Source organism: Seriola dumerili, unplaced genomic scaffold (genome assembly GCF_002260705.1).
Source record: "Seriola dumerili isolate Sdu_G_001 unplaced genomic scaffold, Sdu_1.0 BDQW01000121.1, whole genome shotgun sequence".
NCBI classification, from domain to species: Eukaryota; Metazoa; Chordata; class Actinopteri; order Carangiformes; family Carangidae; genus Seriola; species Seriola dumerili.
Genome location: NW_019174376.1, coordinates 2792950 through 2815321, shown reverse-complemented (window position 1 = coordinate 2815321; position 22372 = coordinate 2792950). Strand labels below are relative to the sequence as shown.

Sequence of the window (22372 nt, the reverse complement as noted above, 5' to 3'; positions counted from 1 at the left end):
GTGTGTGGCAAGCGTAAGATCTTCTGAAAATGTCTTTTTAGGTTAAAACTCAAGACTTGTTTTTTTCTTTTAATGCTCAAGTCCGTATGTAGCCAGGTTGGAAATGATCATTATTTAATTTCGTCTATAGAACTGCCATGAATGAACAATCCCTAACCCTGAACTGAAAATGTAGAAGTTGCATCATTGGCCCTTCCCCAGGCCCCTATTTATCCAGTGTCCTTCACCTGTACCTACACCAAGCTGGCGTCAAACAGATAACAGGTGTGTGACACATAGTTACAAGAATGTGAATGAAAACTGCTCCCTTATGTGTCCTAAAAGAGTCAGTTACACAGATTTGGGCAGGTAAGGAGAGCAGCACTGGACTGGATATCTTTGGGAGGAGCTCCCTCTAGCGGGGAATGAACAATCCTGCCCAGACACTGGGCAATAGTGGAGGAAGTACAGTAATAAAAAAAGAAAAACTAAACCCACTCTCATCCTTAATCTATATTTTTCACAATCCAGACCAGAACTAATAGGATAACTGTATTCATAAGGCTACAAGACAGATCTTACAACTCATTTTTTTATTGTACCATAATACAATCTGTCATACAGATTTAATACAGTATATGCGTCAATCCCTTGCTCGAGTTTCTCCATTTATTTGTACTGTCTTTGCCATCCTTTGTCATTAGCAGCCTTTTCCACACCTCTGTGTTGAATGCAAAAGCAATGTCTGATAGAATACAACAATCTGGCACAACTTTTTACAATCTAAAATAAATAAATCACTTTCAAACAAACTAATATTCCAGGAATAGCATTGTATTTGATAGATGTTTGCCTTCATAACTCTGAATAAAACCAAATAAAAAAGCCAGCCAAATGACAGTGGCCAGCACAAGCAGGTGACATATTTAAGGCAAATAAAGACTAACATGACTGAATACAAGCAGAAAGTTTTTACTGTATATACACATAAGTATTATACTTATATATAAGTATAATTTATTACGTTCCATGTGTGACATGTGTTTTTGCAAGATTCAACATTATCCAGAGCTGGTCTGTCCTGAATTCCCTTGTTGGGCTACATGCAGTATATATACTTTATATGAACAAAATAGAAAAACACGCCTCATCCCCACAAGCCCATGAACATCAAACAATAAATCCCACCACATCTCTGTATTTAACAAATGTTGGGTGAAACAGATGCACACGACAAGGCTGAGAATGGCAAAAGGCAGATCTGTACATGGCTCTTGAGAGTAGGAAAATGAAGTTGTATTTTGTCCTTCACTTCTGACACAGTCCATAAAATCGGGTGCAGTTTCTATTGTTTGATGTGTGGTATTCTACATCCCCATTTCTTCTTTGTAACTTCAGCAAGGAATTCAAAAAGGCCTAGCGGATAAAGACATGGGGAGTCCTCTCACTGATATTGTCTGTAGTCTCCAAAGGAAGGGGTGGGCATGGGAGCAGGGGCAGGTTCCTCTGCAAACTGAGGCCCTGGAGAGAGAAAAAAAAAAGGTAAACTTCAGAGTGCGATAACAGCCAATTAGAGGCCTAACAGCTGTTAATAAAGTGGCAATAACCTTAAATCTTCATTTACTCAATCAGTTAGTTCTATGACACAAACATCCAATATTGGAAGCACCACTCACCGGTTGGGAACTGTGAAGAGGCAAACCTAGTGAGCAAGATTCCAGCGCCCTCTATCAATGCCAGCAGAATACCTCCCATGGCTGCAGATCCTACCATGGCTACTGGTCCATCTACAGAGGAACAGGAGATAATGATGCATTAGTACAACTCATGTCCACAGCTCCCATAAATCTTCAGATTCAACTTGGAAGTTGAGATTTTACGTGAAAAGGTCCATCATTGTTCAATTTTCATTATTTTGTTTTTAAATAAAGGTAATAATAAAAAATAAAAATGCTGTTCTTCATGACATTTGCAGGTTAAGATATTTCAAAAACCATGCACGACCATAAAGGTGTTTTCCTTTATTCTGCTTAATTAAACCTCTGCTTAGGTTAAAGTTAAGTGGGGCTCTGCTAGAAATAAGACAAGGTGACTGAAGTCAGATATCAATCAAGCCTGATCTGTAAATGCCCTCACAGTCCTGGGAAGAGATTGAATCAGGCGAAAAACCGAAGTGGGTAGCAAAAGGTGAACGGAGTTAAAACTTAGTTTAAATGTGGACATATGAGATCACACACAGAGCACAGACACAATACTTGACAACACAAGTTCAGAACCACGTCTAGTTTTTTTGACCTAATTCCTGAATTTAGGATTGTAGTTTGCAAAACTAAGACATTGACCAGCTTTAAGGTTCCAATTTCTCCACTGGTATCAGACAGTTTTGGAAAGTCACAGTGATGAGCACACTGCCTCTCTGAGAAGGTGAGCTCATTGTATACCAATTACTGAGTTGCAGCTTCACTGTTTGCCATTTGTATGAGGCATCTATGTGCTTTCTGTTGACTTTCAACTGCCAGCTTCCTCTAAGCTTACTCACTTCTTGCAGCGAGGATAGCTCCTGTCATGGCCCCACTTGTTATTGAGTTCCAGGGATCTTCCTTCCCTCGCACTTTTACTAAACCACAGTCGATCATGGAGAAGAGGCCTCCCCATACTGCAAAGCTACCTGCAACACAAAAAACAAAAAAATGTTATGATATGCTTTGCGCTTTGTTAGGTTTTGTTGACACAAAGTGTATTCTTTTGGTATCAGATCCTCACCAACAGTTCTCAAAAATGAATGACAGACAACTAAGATTTGTATCTATTTTGGCAGTTAGAAAGGATTTTAATGGACCACAGAAAAAAATGCCCATACAGTTTATGTCTGAGTTTCAACAAGGGCTGCAAAAGCAGTATATTTAGCCATGTTCTGATGAAATGATGATTTGCAGTATACTTAGTATACAGATGGCATGGGAAAATGGATTATGCAGCAGTGGTCTGAGAAGTTTCTGAGGAGGATTTTTCCTGCCATGATCAACTTATAAACTGTTGGTTTCTTGCCTCAACTGTTTGATCTCTCCAGATATATCTTATTTTGTGTTGTGTTTTGTATGTCCTTATGTATACAATAAATAATTGATCCCAAAAAAAGACTTAACAACATTGGAATTGTAAGCACTATAAGCATCGTAAACAACACGAGTCAAAGCTGACTACAGCTCCAGTTCTTTGCAAAGGAGGGCAAAGTAACCTTTCCAGCCTAAAGAGAGTATTTGATACTAAAGATAAAATATTACTTAGAGGCAGATGATATTTAAATTTAGCATTTGTTCTTACCTCCAAGCTGTGGGGCTCTGGTCTTGATGGCAGTCAAGCTACCTCTCATTCTGTGGCTCATCCCCTACAAGAGAGCAACAAAGAACACAGATCAATGGAAATTCCATGTCTATTCAGGAAACATTTACCTAACATTTCTTATTGATGTGAAAATGCCAGAGTTCTTAATTATATTTATGTGAAACATGGCAAAATCAGGTAACCTTGAAGTTATGCACAAAATATGTAGAGGAGTGATCTATACAAGAAAAACATTGTTGTATTTGACTGAGGCAATACAGCAAGCTACATGACTGAACTTACTGAGGGTGCATTTCTAAAACCTTTTACTGCCTGGAATATTCCTCCTCCAATTGCTCCCATGGTGAAAGCTCCCCCACAATCGTCCACAATCCTCCAGGGGCTAAAAGAATAACACAGCCATTAACCAACCAGTTAACCAGTTCACTGTCATATAATATTCATACAAAAACAGTTACTGAAGTTGTCATATTTTGTCTGATATTTACTTTGTCTCCCATATCACAACTATAAAAACAGTTGTGATATGACAAAGTATGATAAACAACCTGTTCTGGTGTCACCGACAGCAACATCGTCACTGATACGTATACTACATGATACGAGAACATAGCTATAAACATGTCACTACATTCCCAGTTCAAAAAAATACAGCATGTTAAATCGACATAGACACGTGTAATTTTGAATTCTCAATAGGTGGGATTTCTCCAACTGTTGTGCAATGTTCATGCTGCCCCAACAGATAGCTCTCAGGTCGCTAACTTAACTAGCTTACATATGCTAAGGCAATATCCTTATCTCACTTCTTTTAAAACAGCTAAAATTATTACTGAGGTGCTTCACATTCACCGTAGGTCCCCTATCACATTGTACAGAAATTATTTCTCGAAATGTAATGACATATGAGTTAGTGAACTGAAACACCGACAAGGTCACTAACAACGTGATTTAGCAACTGCGGTCTCAAGAACGTACATACTGCTAGTGCAGATCTAGGTAAAATTAGCATTCCTGCTAACGTCAGCTAACTAGCCGGATAGGAAGTGTTTTGAGTAAACCACATTTTGTACCATAAAAATAATTATACACACTTAACATGGTAGTCACTTCAAACAAAAGAATGGACAGGACCTCGCAAAATGCGACCGAAAGGTAATGTTTTTTCTGTTTTAAGGACTCACCATGGTTCTCTAGCATATTCCTCCATTTTGTTCTTTTGCTGTTCCCTCTGACGTAACGCTTATCGATAACCTGACGTAACGACGTCACGTGCTGTGTTAAAGGAATATGAATATGGTTATATATATACTTTTTTATTGTCAACAAATCACGTAAAAAGCCTAAAACCAACAATGAACTGATCCTACAGACAAGTATTATACGTGTAGCTAAAATCAAAATTAGTTAAGAGAAACACTTTGGTGATTGTGTGTTTTATTGAGCGCAGCTCACTCTCAGCAAAGGTATCAACACCGTGCTGGGCAGGTGACAGGTCTGTACAGTGTTTGTGTGCTCTAAAACATCGCAGATTGCAAAATCAGATTGAAACAACATTTAAATGATGTCAGGCAGTAATATTGAATCTAAGTTGATGCCTGACATTGAAACCAAATTGAAAGCGCTCGTTATGTTTTACGTTGAATCAACGTCAGATTTTCAATCATGACTGACACCGAATCAACATTTATTCACCTATTATCTGAGAGGGGCCTATGATTGAATTTGAAACATTGAAATAACGTTAGAATAACTACTGGAAACCAGACCTTTCAAAATAAATGTCTTTATTTATACATTTTGTGACATGGGGTAATATTGTTCTCATCATGCGAATAAAAAAACAAACCTTTTTACTTTCATTTGGAAAAATTAAACTCAAACATATCCAAAAAGGACAGCACGAATCAATGTAACTTTTTGATCCAAAAACTTTTTCCTAAAGTTAGTGCCAAGAACTTCCAAGCTCCTGCCAACACCTGCCAGAGCAGGACAAATGGTGAGTTGTCTACCCTCCCAGATACCTGGAGAGGCAGCCCAGGGGACAGTTCAAGGCAGCGAAGAGGAAGAACATTTCCAGTCCTGGGAAGAAGAGTCTCCAGAGGTAAGATTCACTTCAAATATCACAATTTCCTCTAATGAATATCAGATCTATCTTAACTCACACTGCTCACTGATGATTATCTTTCAACTGTCTTCTTGGACTGAACTTGGCCCTGTAAACCGGCCCAGTGTGAGCCACCTGGTGGAGGCCATTTGCAGCGGGCTCTGCCGTCTTCACCCAGTGGCCACAAGGCCCAGAGGGACTATAAAGACTTGGTGGTTCCTCATCCTCAAAAACTACGTGGCCATTAGAGAGACAGTGCTGGCCAGCCTGAGGTTGAAGGCTCAGACCAACATCCAGCTGTATGAGCTGCTTTGGTTTCTGCAGAGCAAGGCTGGATTACCAAAAGGGCAACATGGGCAACTTCAACAGAACATTCAGATCCACAGAGGCTACAAAAGACCCAGGTTCTTTGTGTGACAATTAATTGTGAATTTGTTTGTGCATATGCACCATTAAAGCACAATGTAAAGTCACATAGTCAGGGTTTAAAGGCCAGTCCTACTTTATTGCCTGATCTTGTGTGTCAATATCTAGATTCAAGACCTCATTATTTTACCTTTTACTCTGCTTACATGTTGAATATTCCTAAAATAATTTGTTTAAAATCAGATTACAGTGTTTACAGATTGCCAGTATACTGCATACCTGCTGTAAACACCAAACAAGAAATTTCCTACATTATAATGTCGACTGAGTTATTTTCTGAACACAAGTGATGACCATGTTCTTCTCCCACCCCCTTTTCACTGACCAACCAGTTATCTCAACATTTTCATTCCTTCTCCTCTTTTTCCTCCATCTGAGATCAGTGCTGTTGGTCAGGGGAGCAGCTACAGCCGAGAAACGGACCACTGGCCTGCTGCCCATTATTAGGAACGAGAAAGGAATGACTTGCAGAGCAAGCCTTCATTGAAAAATGACCAAATATAGGCATTTGAGGCTGAGGCAGAGCGATAGACATAAACTGGCCTGTAGCTGCTGCTGTTGCTGTTCTCCTCTTTTCCTCTGAACACCCAGGATGATGGCTGCCTCACCAGCTGGTGAATAGACACTAGACAACTCCCACTGTTTCCCTGCAGCTTCAAGCATGTTATGGAAACAGCAACAGATTCTCTAAACATTTTTATTGGTGGTTGCTGAGATACTGACATGTAAATATGTTTATAATGATGGAGAAGTTCATAAAATTAACTTACGTAACTCAGTTGTCAGAATTCACATGCAGTAATTACAGGAGCGCAAGCCCTTTAAATCCAGTTAGAGACATGGTTTATGCTGCAGGTCGGTTGATAGCTATGTGTCCATATCTATACATGGTTTTGTATATCTTGTGTATATCCTCTCCTAGCAACACCTAGATCTGAGACTGAATGTACATAGTGTACATATGGAAATACAGTATGCAACTTCATGTAGACCACAAACCAATTTAAATGAAGGAGAGCTCAACAGATGTTAATACATACATACCTTGATTTATGATAATGAAAAATATTGCAAAAGTCAATTAATTTCATTTTGCATATACTGAACATATTCCTCTTAATGATATCAGCCAGGCATAACATTACACTTGTGATTTGTCATTGCAGATGTACCAGAATCTTTTATTGAAGACATACAGGCTCTGTAAGAAAGGCATGTGTAATCAAATATGGCAGAGAATCCTTCATTACACAGGACACATACAGTATTAGTGCCACTCTGATTTTTGTTTATCACATTAACTTCCTTTAGAAATGACATTCACTTAAAAGTACGACGTAAATCAACAGGAGTGTTGATATAAGCCAGTAATGGTTTACCAAATCCCAGAAGGTTAATACATGTAGATGTATTACATAAAAGGTATGTAAGGTATTCAAACACCCAGGCTAGAATGATTCTGTACAAAATATAACATCAGATACTGAAGGACAGCCATTTGCACTTCCTGATAAAAATACATTATGTAATTATTTCCATGCTTAAACTCTTTCGTCATGCACCAGGATTCCACTGGGCTGCTTTCCAATCCGTTAAAACCCTGCCTGAGATGTCTTGAGATTTGGCAATGAGACACACAATCAAGGACCACCTTGACCTTTTTTTTCTTAACCAGGTTTTCTTAAGTCAGGCCGCCATGTTTGTTAATTCCCTGATATTTCCGCCATTTCAGAATTCCCAGTTTGAACAGATTTACAAGTGACAAGTATAAGGTGGCTTCCCTCTCCACAAATAAATAAATGGTCAAATTAATGTCCACTATATCATTGATAAACTTTTGTATATTAGAATTTTATAGAGTTATTTGAATCTCTTATTAAGCTCAACGCACACTCCCACCACACTCACATTCAGATGCATACACAAGCCAACATGTTATATGATGGGCTTTATATAATCTAGTGCAAATAACCAGCAAAGCGTCAATATGAACTAAGGAGAAACAACCACAAACTCATGGCACTCTCTGCAGTCGGCTAATAGAGAGCCCTGCATCACTCATTCTCCACAGAGTCCTTTTGGTCCAGTGTTTTGAGGGGAGAACTCATAGTCAGGGCTTTTCATCCAACCGATGGGCATCTCATGTTTCACTTCCTCCATCTGTCCCACAGCACAGCTCTTCAACTGCAGCCGGGGTGAATATAGAGTTCATCTCCTTGAAAGACTCCTTGATGTCAGTTCTTCCTCTCTCTTCTTTCTCACTTTATATTCCAACAGGAAATGTTACTGCAACCACTTTGGCACCGGTACCTGTGGGGAAATATAAAATGTAAGTAAGTCTGGATGTACTGTGGCTGAGCTACCCTTTCCATGAACCCACCATACGCACCTTCTTCAGCTGTTTGATATTGCTCCCTCTGATCGAGGCAAGCAGTTGGTCCCTTGAGTTCTTACTACCACCTGGAGTCAGAGAGTTCCTCATGTTGTTTACCTCCAGCATAGGAGGCGGAGGAGCTGGAGGTCCACCCCCAGGTGGAGGTGGAGGTGGTGGTGGACCTCCAGCTCCTCTTTTAGGTGTCAGCTTTGGTGAAGGCATAGGTGAGGGTATGGGAGAAGGTTTGGGGGAAGCTTTGGGTGAGCTTCTCCGATATCCTCCACCTCCAGTCTTGGGCACCTCCAATGTCCCCTTCTTCTCCCCGTTGGCCTGGGCCTGCTTCTGCTCCTGCAGGCGCTTCTGTCTCTGCCGATCCATGTTGCGACTCAGTATGTTCGTCGTGGTCATTCTGGGCCCAGCTAACTCGAAGTGGTAGCCCAGTTTGAGCAGGGTGGTGTTTTCTTTCAGAATTTTGGTCATTTCCATCTCAGTCTTCCCACCACAGACGTGGCGCTGGTTTTGAAAGTGAAGCTCAGTCAGTGTGGAGTTGTGTTGCAGCGCCTGGATAAGAGACAGGATGCCCTTGCCCGTGAGATGGTTGGAGTCAACGTTGATGCTGGTGATAGTCTTGTTGCTGCGTATTGTACCAGCGATGGCGTAAGCCACATGGTCATCTGCCCGGCAGTTAGCCAAAGCAAATGTTTTAATGTGGGTGTTACGCTGCAAAGCCTCTGCAAACTCGATAAGTGTTTTTGTCTTGATCACCTCTGAGTTGTTGACATTGAGCTCAGTGAGGGAGGGATTGTTGCTTCGAACCAACTCCATCAGCTCATCAAACATGCTTGACTCTTCATCCCCCTCTTCCTCCTTCGCCTTGCTGTTCGGGGTGGTTTTGGCAACACAGTTGCCAAGTTTCTCACTTTCCTCAGCTTTTTTAACTTTTACTTTACTGAAATCTTTTTCCTTTTTCTCCTCTGTTTTCTTCTCTGTGCTAATCACCTTCTCCTTTTCTTTCACGTGGTCGCTGTGGTTGACCAGCTCTTCTCTATCTGTTCTTTTTTCTGCCTTGTCATGTTTCACCTGAACCTCACCCTTTTCAGACGGCTGTCGCGCAAGTTTGACATCAGGTTTGTTTTTATCTTCAGCTTTTTTCTCCTCTGCTTTTGGCTTCTTTTCTTCTGATTTACTCTCCTGGCTTTCTTGCACCTTGCTCTGCTTCTCCAACATTTTAGAGACAAGCCCTTGGGTCCTGAAACCCTCTGATTTTCTCTCTCTCTCCTTTTCTTTGCCCACTTCCTTTTCACTTTTTTCTCGTAGCTTTGAGATAATGTCTTTGGTTTTGCTGTCATCTCTTCTCCTGCAGTCTTCTTTCTTTTCCTTCTCTTTGCTGTCTTCCTTCTTATCCTGTAACTTGGAGATCATATCCTTTGTTTTGCTCCCTGTGCTCTCTCTGTTTTCTCTTCTGTCTCTTAGCCTGTTGTCTTCACATTTCTCTTTCTCACTAGCCTCTTTCGCCTCACTGTCTTTGCTCTCCTGCTTCCTGTACCTACTGGAAAGCCTACTTCGCTCCTCTTTTGTACTTTCAGGAACTTTTCTGTTTCTGTCTTCCACCTTGGCATCTCTTTCGCTTGCGACACTAGCTTGTCTTCGTAACCCTACTTTGTTGTCGTCGTTCCCCTCCTGGCTCAGGCCCATCTTCCTCAGGTATTCCTGCTTCCGGCTCTCCTTCTTCAGCTCAGCCTGCAGGAGTGCAAATATTAGGAGTGCGATGTGAGAGAGGATTTTAAATTGAGTTAGACAGTAAAGCAATTAAATGTATGTCAACACCAAAAACAAACAATTATAGGATTATTCCAAACCAACTTGCTTGTGCAGGAGTGTGTCAAAGGATGTAGTGCCCTACACCAAATTAAATCATATCAAATACAAAACTAGACTGTCTTTTTACAAAATTGAAAGACACCTTCAAAATCTGATAATTCAAATAATTTATTCGTTTTACAGTACAGAGCTTGTTGATAGACAGTAGATACTGCATAGCATGTATAGTATGACATAACACCTAACCATGCAAATACTTGTGTAAATACTGTATTTCTTTACTGTAAAACACTCCTCCAGCCATCTGCTCATGTAAACACTCACATTCTCCCTGGCACAATATGGCATGTGTGTTTACAGTCAGCAAAAGGACAAGGAACCATTTTTATAGTGCAGGGATACATTTGCAGCGAGTAGCTTGCTAAGTGTTTGATTTGTGAGTCTCCATCTGTTTTGCTGTGCGAGGCCGCAGCCCTGGCAGATGTATCCTTAAAAGGCAGTGAGTGTAGGAGCAATCAACCAAGGAATTCCATCAGGCCGGGATTAAGAAGCTCCGCAGGGCCGCCGCTCCATCGACTGAAGTGCCTCTCCTTTAAACACAGAAACTGCTAGAAGTCTGGCTTTGTGACACTCAACTGGGGAGGGCTCTTTGTGTTAAAAAAAAAAAAAACCTTTTATAGCTTGACATGGGAATAATAGAGATGGTTTCATGTGTTTTCTGAGGCTGTTTCTCTGCTTGTGAGGAGAGCATTAATAATGTGAAATGGATGTAAGCATGCCTCAGAGGGGAAAACAATATTTTTCCTGGCACAGAAGCCAACTCTGGGGACCACTATTTATGAGCTGATGGACTGGACTCAGGGTGCATGAGGTCCACTTGGTGATTTGCTTCAAGCTAAATGAAAAATAGCACATGAAAGCTATCATTAGAATACCTTGGGACACTGGATGTTATGTAATACGGTAATCCATCAGTCATACATTGTTGTTGGATTTTATAAAGCCTTCTAACCTCCCCCATATTCAGGTTATTTCTACTGAAAACTACAGGAAGGAGCTCAAATATAAACACCTGAAGAATGTAGTATATATTCATAGAAATCATTAAATTCACAAATCACTTATGGGTGTTTCTTTCATGTAAAACCCAAAACAAATTGCCACTAAAGCAGATAAGGAATCAATTTAAGCATCCACAAACCTCAAGAGACAGTTCCTTCTGACTGAGCCTCCCTTTAGTGTCACTGTCCCGTTTGCTGTCCAGTTTAGCGTCCCGGACTTTGTTGCTCGTAGGTGGCTGCGCAGCTTGGCTCTCCGCTTGGACGATGATCTTGCCATCCTCTGGTTTGATGTCAGGCACTTTCATCATGGTCTTCTCCAGCTCCTCCACTTCCTCAGGGGAGAGGGTGGACAGCAGGTTGTCCAGGTCTGGGTCCTCGCTGACCTGGCGGCCCGTACGGGTCAGGCCTCTCACCTTTCTCCTGGACATGGTTGCCTACAAAAAAATCAGGGGTAAAGGCTACACCCGTGGAGGAGAACAGAGAAATTTGGTTTCTTTGGAGGTGCTGATGGTGTTAGTACAGTAAATCCCTTTATTTAAAATCAGATTGTCGTGTAATTTCTCTCCTATGGAGAGAAGTCACATATTCTCATAGGCCAAAGCTGATGTCCTGCTGTCCTGCTGCGTCCCGCTCACCAAAAAGCCACCAGAGGCATCAATCCTGGTGCAAAGAGGCTAGACTCAGTGTTGCACTGAGGGGTACCAGTGACGAACTGCAAGAGGCTCGCATCATCAAAGTGGACTGTGAGGCTGGACATTCTTCGAAATCCTGTGAAAGTGCATGTCCATATTTAGTTCAGAGTACACACTCCTTTAAAGGTAATGGGAAGGGCTGAAGTTTACATAGATGCCAGAGCAGAGTAACAGAGACTTTCTATTACACAGTTCATGTTTATATTGAGACCAGTTCCTGATTATTTCCCTAGTAATAATAAATTTGAACAGCTATGAATGTCACATTAGTTATTCTGCCATAATGAGAAGCATCCCTGTTTCTTTTAGGAACTTTTCCTAATTCGTTGTTTCGTGATAAAAAAACAAAACAAAACAACACGATCCTAAATCTTTGGAAAAACAGTTCCAGGTAAAAATATAATTTTGTTTTTGCTCTAGTTCTATAAAACACCAGAAAGCCCGTGATTTAGGGGGATGAATTATGTGTTAGATTCACATGCTACGTTCAATATGTGGAGTAAAATGAAATGGAAATATCCCACTGTTTTTATTAAATTACAGGCTCTAGAATTTGGAGGCTGTGCAGGACAAACCACATATCAGGTCAAAAAAACAATTACTACCTGAGTATCCAATTATCCAGTTGTTTAAAATGAGAGTCAGTATGAGAGGAATGAGTGGGTTATGCATGTTTAAGAAAAACAAATGGTTAATTAGGTGAATTTATGGAACAGCTGTAGTAGTGAAAATGTGTAGCGCACTTTGTAAGTTTAGAAAATAATTCAATTGTTTGTCAGAATAAAGTAAATTGAAAGTTTCAATCTAAATTAATAATAAATACATTCTGATTGAGATCGAGTAATATAAATATATGTAATATAACTTAAAATGCTAAATCTATGTGTCACAGCTGTAAGTCAAACTATACAATTACATTTTGTGCACACTTGAATACAAATATGCAAATGACAAATTATGTTAATAACAATCAGTGTTTTTCGGGGCACACTTTTCTTTTGTATATGAATGGATGTTTCAGATCTTGCTTGTGATGAAATGACTGAAATAAATCAAATCTGCCAAACATCTGAAGACATATAACATCAATTGGAAGTTAATATGGACATCTAGTGGTCAAAATGATGTAAACACACACTATTCCCCTATTTAAATGTTATATAATAATATATCTTGGAAACGAATTCCTGTAAAGATATAATAAAGGACACAGCAGACTGTTGCATTTACATTCCAAAGTTAAATTTTATGTTAATAGAAATAAAAACTTTTCACTGACTTTATATTACAATGTCATACCATCCATATGACGACAGACAAAAAGCCATATCTAGACAAGTTACTTTGCCAACTGATGTCAGTTTCATTAAACACACTCATGGAGTTGGTTTAGAAGCACAAATAAACAAAAACATCATTGAGCAAATGTTAGGTCAAACTACATGTAAAGCATCTTACAAAGAGAACTCCAGTGTTTTCTTTGTGCTTTACAGAGGCTCAACAGATCTGTACACATGGACGTCGCCACCGAATTTATGCTGTAAACTAGCGGGAATAACTGTTGTCTGATTCATTGCATGGTTTAGAGGTGAAACAAGTCTCAAGGAAAAGTTTGAGAAAGCCCAGGCTTCTCTAATCAGCATGATATAACAGTGTTTTGTTTTTTTTTAAATATGTGCCTCATTTGGCTTTCAGGTTGAGATACTTTACACCTAAATAAAGATAATCCAGGCATCACGTATTAGTAGTCAGTTAAATATACAACACATGCTAGAGACGTTGTGTTTTACAGTTCATACATCTTACAAGAGCACAGGGCTGTTTTCGTCTGCACCAAAATGCTAAACCAGACCCAATTACAGATAAATTAATTTCACAGGTTCCAGGCCCTGACCTCACTGGAGCCCAAATCTGTAAGAGAATATTTGAAAGAATAGTTTTGACATTTTGGGAAATGCACCTATCTGCTTTCTCACGCCCGAACCATAAAGCTGGGTTTTATCACAAAATTTGGTTTTGATCTGATGCCAAGTTAAAACCAGGGCCGATACTTTTTTTTATTGTTAAAAGCAGCTAATGTACTATCATGTACAGGAGAGAAATATGTCACGATTTATGAGGTGAATATATAGACTACTTCTGAATATATTTTGATTACCACCAAATACATTTGTTAAACACGAGGCATTTCCTTTTACTATTCTCATGTAATTACTTAATCAAATGTGTTATTTAACAGAACACATTTTTTTAAATGGTAAATAAATCTATTATGTGAATTCTCTGAACTACAGATCTTAGAATGAAACTGGAAACAGATGGCTCTTTCTGAGGGTAACAAAATCCACCTCTTAGTACCCCCAACCCCAATGTAAAGTACATAAATGACAGTTACGCATATTATATAGCTTTATGTGCTGGACTATTTTTTGACTGGGAAATAAACCATTGCCTTGCAGCCGGTGCATTCAGGTTATATTGTTTAAACCGTAATTATAAGCAGCTGGGTCAGAAAAAACAGTAATGTTAGTCCCCAACCTTTAATTTCATGTTGGAATAATTGGGAAATTCTGATAGCAATGAAATCTTGGTGAATTTTGGCAAGTCTGAAGAATGGGTGTTTTTCCCCATTCTTTCCATTCTGCCATGTTGCAGAATGGGAAGAATGGTACTTAAGTACAGTTTTGATGTACTTGTACTTTACTCAACTGTATCCATTTTACTTCAGGGGAAATACTGTACTTTCAGCACTATATGACGCTATACTTATTTGATAGCTCTAGCTCCTGCTTTGCATATTCACATTAATACAAAACATAATCAACAAGTAAACCATGCTGTATTATAAATTAAGCTACCCAGCAGCACATACAATAGTTACAATTACAGGTTTGCTGCCAATACATTTGTACTTCTACTCAAGTAAAATTTTGAATGTAGGACTTTTGTAACTGAGTATTTCTACATTGTGGTATTGCTACTTTTACCTACGTAAAATATCAGTCGTCTCATCTAACTCCGAGCAAGAGAGAAAATAAGCATATCACCCAAAATGTCAAACCTTTAAAGAGAGGTTGTTAACAAAATCTGCTTTTTCAACAGTAGTGATTTTTGGCTTTGTAGCTTAGTCCAGAAGGTGAGAACCCATTCACAGTAAAAGGTAACCTCAATGATAATAAATACCAAATGGAAAGATGCCAAAATGCCAAAAACATCATATCTTATGTTACAATAACAATACATTGTTTTAAAATAACTTGTTACATTATCATAAAATATTCAGCTGAAGAACAGATTTACAAAATATGTATTTAAATAGTTAATCTCTTGTTTTTTCTTTCATGGTTAATTATTGTAAGGCAGGACATTTTGCTTTATCAAGCAGCATGACCTGCAGCTCCACTGACCTGATATGTTAGAAGAAAATAAACAAGAATTGCCACAAAACATCCTACCTGGCATTATGGGATTAATCTTAAAACTCATTTCTAATTCATTCAAAATGAGAAAAGAAGCGGGAGGGGACAGGTAACTTTGACTGGGTAGCATGCTGATGTTGAGATGTTACATTAGAACAATGCAGCTAATATATTACCATGACGTAATTAGTCAAGAAGAGACAAAGTTGAAACTAACAGGTGACTAAAAGCGTCTTACACAGGATTAGGAGTACCATGAAATCCATTAGGTCATCCGAGCAAACTTAAGGCAGTATCAGTATCTGCCTTTAACCCAAACATGTCACCTGTTTAATCAATCATGCGTCCCATATTTCCAATTTGTTTTTCACATTCGCCTCTACCACATTACAAAACAGATACAGATATAAAGACATCATGTAATCATATTTGGAGAATGTGGATCAGATGACCTGGAATGTCGTCTTAGGCAGTTTATCAATCCGTTAAAATTTAACATTTAACAGCAATTTTCCCCTTTAACGTATAAAAAGGGAGTGCATTATCTTTGTTGTAAATCCCTTTTTTAACCCTCTTCTGGAATGTAATGAGCCCTGCCTTTATGTAACACCCTGCCACTGAGGTGAGCGTGTCAGAGAGCAGAGGTGGCAGCACACAGTTGAGACGCCAGCCGGACACCTCCTCACTTTCGGGGGAATGGCGTGACGCCCTCTGTGAAACTGGCCCAGAGCAATCAGGCGTCAGGTTGCAGAACAGAATTTGATTAACGTAAATACTACGTAAAGTAGGACAACGTTGTAAATAAACAATGGAGAAAAAAAAAAAAAAAACCCTTAAAGTGGCTCCTTCTACTTCACAGGCAAACCACTGCTAGTCGAGCTGTAGTGTTTATTTGAGTGTGTTTGTGTTTGAGTGTGCGAGAGTGTTGCTGCCTTCTTCTTTCGAAACAGTCATGTCTCTCAGCTGTTGTTGTCTCCCCGCTGTGTGTGTGTGTGTGTGTGTGTGTGTGTGTGTGTGTGTGTGTGTGTGTGTGTGTATGTAGACGAGCCCATCAATGACCAGGATACTGAGGTGGAGAGTAAGGTGGAGGGGCTGAAACAAGAAAAAAAAAACAAAACAAAACAAAGTCAGGTCTTCATAGAATCACCCGCAAAAGTAATTTCTTTAAGGCAACTTCTAACCATGGTACAATTTTCTGGTACAATGGTTCTGCTACAATTTTCTGTCCAGATTAAAAATCAAAATACTGTTGAATTTTTTTATCTTTATTTTTTCTTTGAAGGTTCAGGGAGGTCAGCAAAACAGCAAATGATAAATGATGGCCAACAAAATGTGGACATCATATCATGGTCAGGAGGCTTTATAACCTTCTCTATCTCCTCTCTGAAGAAATTATGCTAATCTTACCCTGGCTGTACGCAGGATCCATCGGGTGTGGTGGATACGGTCCAGGCTGCATCACTGGATACTGGGGGGGCATGCCAGGGTACTGGGGTGCCATTGGATAACCTGCATGCGGATACTCAGAGGGGCCCAGTGGTTTTCCATAAGCATCGTACATGGGCTCCAGTGGGTAGCTGGCCATTGGGATCTGCTGGGCTATGGGTTTGAAAACATACAGACTACGGTGAAGAAAAACCATGAACTTAACATTGCCTGATAAAAGCATGGACACGAAGGGTGGACTTGAAACTAGGGTCTACGGACAGAGGGCGTATCTCAAAATCACAAATCTGCCTCAAGCGGCTTAACAATGTACAACATTATAAGTGAAATTTCACTCCACTTGACTTTGACACAAAGTGTCTTACCATCATAAGGTGTCCTGCCTCGCTGCTGCCTTCTCTGGTAGAGGTAACAGCATGAGCACATGAAGCAGCACACCATGGTGGCAATGATGGCCACAAACAGCAGGATGGAGGAGGCAATGCCAGCTAAAGTGGTGGGGCTGAGAAGAGAGGAAGAAGAGAGTAAAGCACTTACTTTTATCATCTAGGCTCACGTTGTTCCTCCCCATCTATCTTGATAATTACAGCTCACTTTAGAGAGGATTAAAGTAGCGGTGGCTGCGATGTGATTCAGACACACTGGAATCATATCTCAGTTAATGACGTACACCCTTCATCTCTTTGTTTCTCTACCAGATTCCATCACCTCGTGGTGAAGCAACAAAGCCCCCCATTTCATCACAGCCTCTGCCACCCACTGATCTGATCTCCCACTGGGCTTAATAAGCTGCAAGTTGCCTGCCCGCTACTGGATAGTGATGGATGGTTTCCAGTGCGGTAGGAGGAAAACTGCCATGTTGCAGCCTCTCAGGTACAAGCTTGCTTAGTCCAGCATTAACATGATCCCTCGCGGGGGGCATTAAACACCACTGAACGCACAGGTAGCTGATGTGATTGAAAGACTAATGAGAAGATATTTCACCTCGGGGACCAAAGCAGGGTCATTTAGTTAAATGCAGCCAATGGGACATAAGGAACAGGCCAGTTTCAGAGTCTACACGTCAGACTTTTAGTAGAAATAGCTGGAAAAATGCATGGTGATGGTGGACAATATTTTCTACATATATTCTATATTCTAGTCTATTTTTCTCCCAACTTAAGTCTCCACGCACACATATTATCATTACCCTACATGAATTAATATAACCGTTTCATGTTCACATATACAGTTTTTTGTATTTAATAATTCATTGCAACTTCCTTCTCCTTACTTACTTTGTGATTATGTTTCAGTACACTTTATATTACTATCTACTGTATGTATGGTGCATACAGTGGCTTTGGAAAATCTTTCCTTCTTGCACACTTTATTGAGTTGTAGATCATCAATCCACACTCGATAACTCATAATGAAAAAGTAAAAACATGTTTTGGGAAATCTTTTGCAAATTTATTAACAATGAAAAACTGAAATCTCTATTCAAACCCCTTGCTGTGGCACAAATTGATGTCAGGTGCATCCTGTTTGCTTTATTGTGTCTATTTCTGATTGGAGTTGACCTCAATGAGAGGGAACAAAGTTGTAACTATTTTCAGGCCTTACTACCCACTATGTAAGACTGCACAGCATATGATGTTTACTGTTCTTTTTATCTTCTCTGTATGTTTGTTCTATGGGCCAGAGGTGGCTTTAATGAATCATTATTTTCAGTATACTGTATACTTTGTGAGCATGGATATATGTTCATATGTATCTTATCTTGCAGGGCAGAGACTGTGGCAACAAATATCCTCCTGAAGAACAACAATGTATCTGTCTGCTTTCAAGAAACGAAGGACACATGATCCTGCACTGATAGCCTTGATTTGTGAACACAAACACTGACTCTTGGTGTCGAGTAAATTTATAAATATGTCATTAAATGAAAACCCAGCTGCTGCTGCTGCTGCTGCTGACCCCACCTGAACTGGAAGAGCATGCATCGTTTCTGCTCCCTCTCTGTGATCATCTTGAAGGCGTCCAGGCAGCAGTAGCGCCGGTGGCAGTTCCCACAGCAGAACGTGATGAGAGGGCAGTCGAAGCCATTGTGCCAGGTGCCGTTTTTATCCACATACCACAAACAGTCCTCGTTCCCACTGACTGCAAAGCAAGAGCAACAAGGGGGTGATGATCAGAAAGCGTAAAGAAAAGAAGGAAGCAGAGAGAAAGAATGGTCCTTACTTCCTATCTCTCAGTTGGAGCGACATGCTGTTGTTTCTGTTTTATCACCCGGTTTTAAAGTGAGAAAACTCCTGAATGTTCACTTACAGATCCGGCTTTGTCCTGCCTTCAGGAGAAAATAAATATTTATTTCAAACTTGTACTGGTTCTTCTTGCTCTGCGTCTTTCTTATTCCAGGCCAAACACAGTCATAATGCATTATTCAACGCTTCCCTGTGGCAGAGGTTGAAAACTGATCAGAGCTCAAGTAAGGTAACCAGAAGATTTAAGATTTGTTTGTCTGAAACAGTAGAGGAGACGATTTATTAATCATAGGACTGCAAGTAACAATTATTTTCATTATTATTTTAACTTTTTATTAAATCCATTAATCATTTGGCCTATAAAACATCAGAAAATAGTAAGAAGGTTTAGAGTTTCCCACAACCTAAAATGACATCAATAACTCTTGTTTTGTCCAACCAACAGTCCAGAACTCCAACATATTCAATTTACTATGATTTGAAACAAGGAAACAAAGCAAATTCTCACATTAAAGAACCTGGAACCATCATATGTTTGGCATTTTTGCTTGGATTTAGCTTGAAATATTTTTTGTCACTGTAAAGAAAATTGAATCAACTCCTGCACACACGACCAACCATTTTCAAAAGCCAAGTAGTGGAGGAATAACACTCAAATCTCAGTTCACATATACCAACGGAGAGACATATACTATCTTGCATAAGAATAAACACATAAGCCCATGATTGAATTGAAAAGGTTATGTATGATTAAGTTTTCCACAATGTATAATTTAAGGCAACACGAAATTACACCTTGGTCACAACAGCCACGCGTGCAAGCTGCTAAAAGTCACACCCGCCTTGTACATTCAACATGGGTTTTCTGAAGCCTGACACATATCATAAAGTATCTTGGACCATAAAATCTGAGTAAAACCCTTTTGTAAGTAAAACAACACATTTAATCTAGTCTTCCTTATTGAAGAAAGTATTTACGTTTTTCAACTAAATAATGGAAACTACATTAGAGGATGCGTGCAGTAGAGTGTTAAGCCAAAATTGATATAAACTTAAAGCCAATTTTGGACAAGGACTTTGAAATGCTGGAATCAAGAAAAATTATATTGACAAGTGTTTCTATTATTCTGTCCACTCCATTCTTATCAGTGAGGGTACTAAATAATAGAAACACCTCTCTGCATAACATAATACAGCTGTACCACAAGCTGCATTAGTTTTAGCTAGGTGTACTGAATAAACTGGCAACTTTGCGCACAATATAAAATTAGATTTAAACTAGTGTTGCGATATTATTTTATTACTGTTGGTTGGACAAAGACAATGACATCTGAAGATATCATCTTGAGTTCTGAGAAACTAGAATGGATATTTTGCATTTATATACTAAATGATTAATCAATTAATCGAGAACATTATCGTCAGATTAATGAAGCCGCCCTAGTTATTATGGGCTTGTCAGTCACATGTCACACTCTGAACTGCCCCCCCCCCCCCCCCCCCCCCCTTTGTACAAAAGGTGCTATACAAATTATTTTTGACAGTGATATATAAGGCAAGAATTATTAAACCTGAGCTATTGAGCAAACATAGCCTAATGTGTTGGAAAAGAAAGGAACCTTTGCATTCCTTAAAGACAAATAAAAAATAGTACTTATTAGTGATTGAATGATTATTTTCATTAATGATTATTCTGATTTTTTTTCTCAAATCATTTTTTTGTCAGCTACAGTAAAATTCTCATTATAATGTACCAGATTCCCCAAAGCTTTGTCCAACCAACAGTCCAAAACACAAAGATATTCACATTGCTATATGACAAAGAAATGCACAAGATCTTAACATTTGAGAAATAGGCAGGAAATATTTGCCGGTTTTGCAAAAACTTGGCATTGTTTCTCAGAACAATGACTGTAATGATCATTCTTCTATCAAAGTTATTGCCGATTCTTGTTTTTGTGATTGACCACTTGATTAATCGACTATTTTTTGCAGCTCTAGCATAGTATCTTTAACAGAAAAGCTACCTTAACGCTAAATATTTGTGAAGAAAAAAAAGTGAAAAAAACAGCAAATAATTTAACTTAACAAATACACAAAAACCAGTAAGACTATATCACGGAAGACTGAACCAGTGGGTGCTAAACGTGGTCGGGCACTGAGCAGTTTGTTACAGTTGCCCAGGCCTTAAATAAACATCGAGGTTCACAAGTAAACAGCCAGAAAGCAGCACGAGATCATGTTGGCTGCTGCGAGCCTGTAGGATGATACAGGGTCCAGCAGCGACTGCTCGTTCACGGCTGAGAGAACTACAACAACGGCCGTGCAGACAGAAGAAAAACGTTAGCAGGAATCTACCGTTAAACCATCCGCCGTCGGCTAGCGGCGCGGCCTGGATGAAGAGCCGCAATCTTACCCTGAGAAGTGCTGAGGACGATGGCGAGCAGCGCCAAAGTCACCGAGATGAGGGACATGTTGCCCGTTGGAAAGACCATCCCCATCCTGAATATAAACCCAGCGATAACAAATTAAAGAGCAGTTTTTCTCATCGGTGTAAACGAACGAGAGTATTCAGGCTAACGGTCGTTCTCAGTCATTATCCTGGCACTGGAACAGCACAGGAGACGGGACGGGTTTGACGGTCGGCAATTTATCCGTCGAAATGACACATCGCGGCTGTGACGCCGTTCAGCCGGGATGAGCAGGGTGCTGCGTTCATGGACTGCCCGAAACGTCGGAAATAACTGCTATCGTTTCTGCAAGGTTTTGTGGGCGTGAAGGACCAATGCAGTAGCTGTGTTTCAAGATTTGTGACAATACACTTGTGCAAAAAAGATGCAGGCAACACGATGATATGTAAAATTTAAATGAAACAATTAAAACAATTTAAAAACACAATATTGGCCTATATCAAATATTTTCAAGAAATTGGTTTAGGTGTGACCATAGATTGAAAGGATACAGTCTATAGCTACAGATATATGCATATATACACTCTATAATAGAGCCAGAACAATCAGTCAAAGAATTGATGAGTCAATCTACAGAAAAATAATCTGCATCTATTTTAATAGTTGATTAATCACTTTAGACATTTCCCATGAAAAGAAATGGAAAAAAAATGCTACACATTCAAAAGTTCCAGCATCACAAAAGGTAGGTGTCCCTTTGTCATATATTAGACTTTTGGTCAGACAAAACAATGCATTCGAAGACATCATTTTGGATCCTGCAAAATCATGATTGGCATTTCTTCACTATTTTTTGACACTTCATTTCATTAATCGTTATGAAAATAATTGATAGTTGCAGCTTTACTTTATACAGTCTATGGGTCTGATGTTGTTTATAGCAAATTAGGGTCAGGGTTATATTCAATGCAGGATTATCGAAAGGCAAAATGTGATACTTCTCAGGGGCCACAAAAGCCCCAGGTTTACTCTCATATTATTACCT

General features: G+C 39.5%; 3 protein-coding genes across 5 annotated transcripts; all 3 read right to left on the bottom strand.

The window, feature by feature from the left end:
- Window positions 1-557: 557 nt before the first annotated feature.
- timm17a (translocase of inner mitochondrial membrane 17A) lies at window positions 558-4589 on the bottom strand. The gene is made up of 6 exons (XM_022748390.1): window positions 4509-4589; window positions 3607-3706; window positions 3304-3367; window positions 2519-2647; window positions 1656-1766; window positions 558-1500 (listed from the first exon to the last, which is right to left on the bottom strand). The coding sequence occupies exons 1-6, from the start codon at window positions 4532-4534 to the stop codon at window positions 1424-1426; spliced, it is 507 nt and encodes a 168-aa protein (XP_022604111.1). The 5' UTR covers window positions 4535-4589; the 3' UTR covers window positions 558-1423.
- A 2266-nt stretch (window positions 4590-6855) lies between these two features.
- On the bottom strand, window positions 6856-11810 carry lmod1 (leiomodin 1). 3 transcript variants are annotated; one of them, XM_022748371.1, is made up of 4 exons: window positions 11749-11810; window positions 11254-11547; window positions 8247-9971; window positions 6856-8167 (listed from the first exon to the last, which is right to left on the bottom strand). In XM_022748371.1, the coding sequence occupies exons 2-4, from the start codon at window positions 11539-11541 to the stop codon at window positions 8141-8143; spliced, it is 2040 nt and encodes a 679-aa protein (XP_022604092.1). In that variant the 5' UTR covers window positions 11542-11547; window positions 11749-11810; the 3' UTR covers window positions 6856-8140. The 3 variants fall into 3 exon arrangements, with proteins under 3 accessions (XP_022604092.1, XP_022604091.1, XP_022604090.1); XM_022748370.1 differs by having other exon boundaries at window positions 11254-11571; window positions 11749-11809; XM_022748369.1 differs by having other exon boundaries at window positions 11254-11805.
- Window positions 11811-13043: 1233 nt separating this feature from the next.
- Window positions 13044-21556, bottom strand: shisa4 (shisa family member 4). Its single transcript, XM_022748215.1, has 5 exons — window positions 21333-21556; window positions 18635-18812; window positions 17036-17172; window positions 16632-16823; window positions 13044-16316 (listed from the first exon to the last, which is right to left on the bottom strand). The coding sequence occupies exons 1-5, from the start codon at window positions 21415-21417 to the stop codon at window positions 16276-16278; spliced, it is 633 nt and encodes a 210-aa protein (XP_022603936.1). The 5' UTR covers window positions 21418-21556; the 3' UTR covers window positions 13044-16275.
- Window positions 21557-22372: the final 816 nt, after the last annotated feature.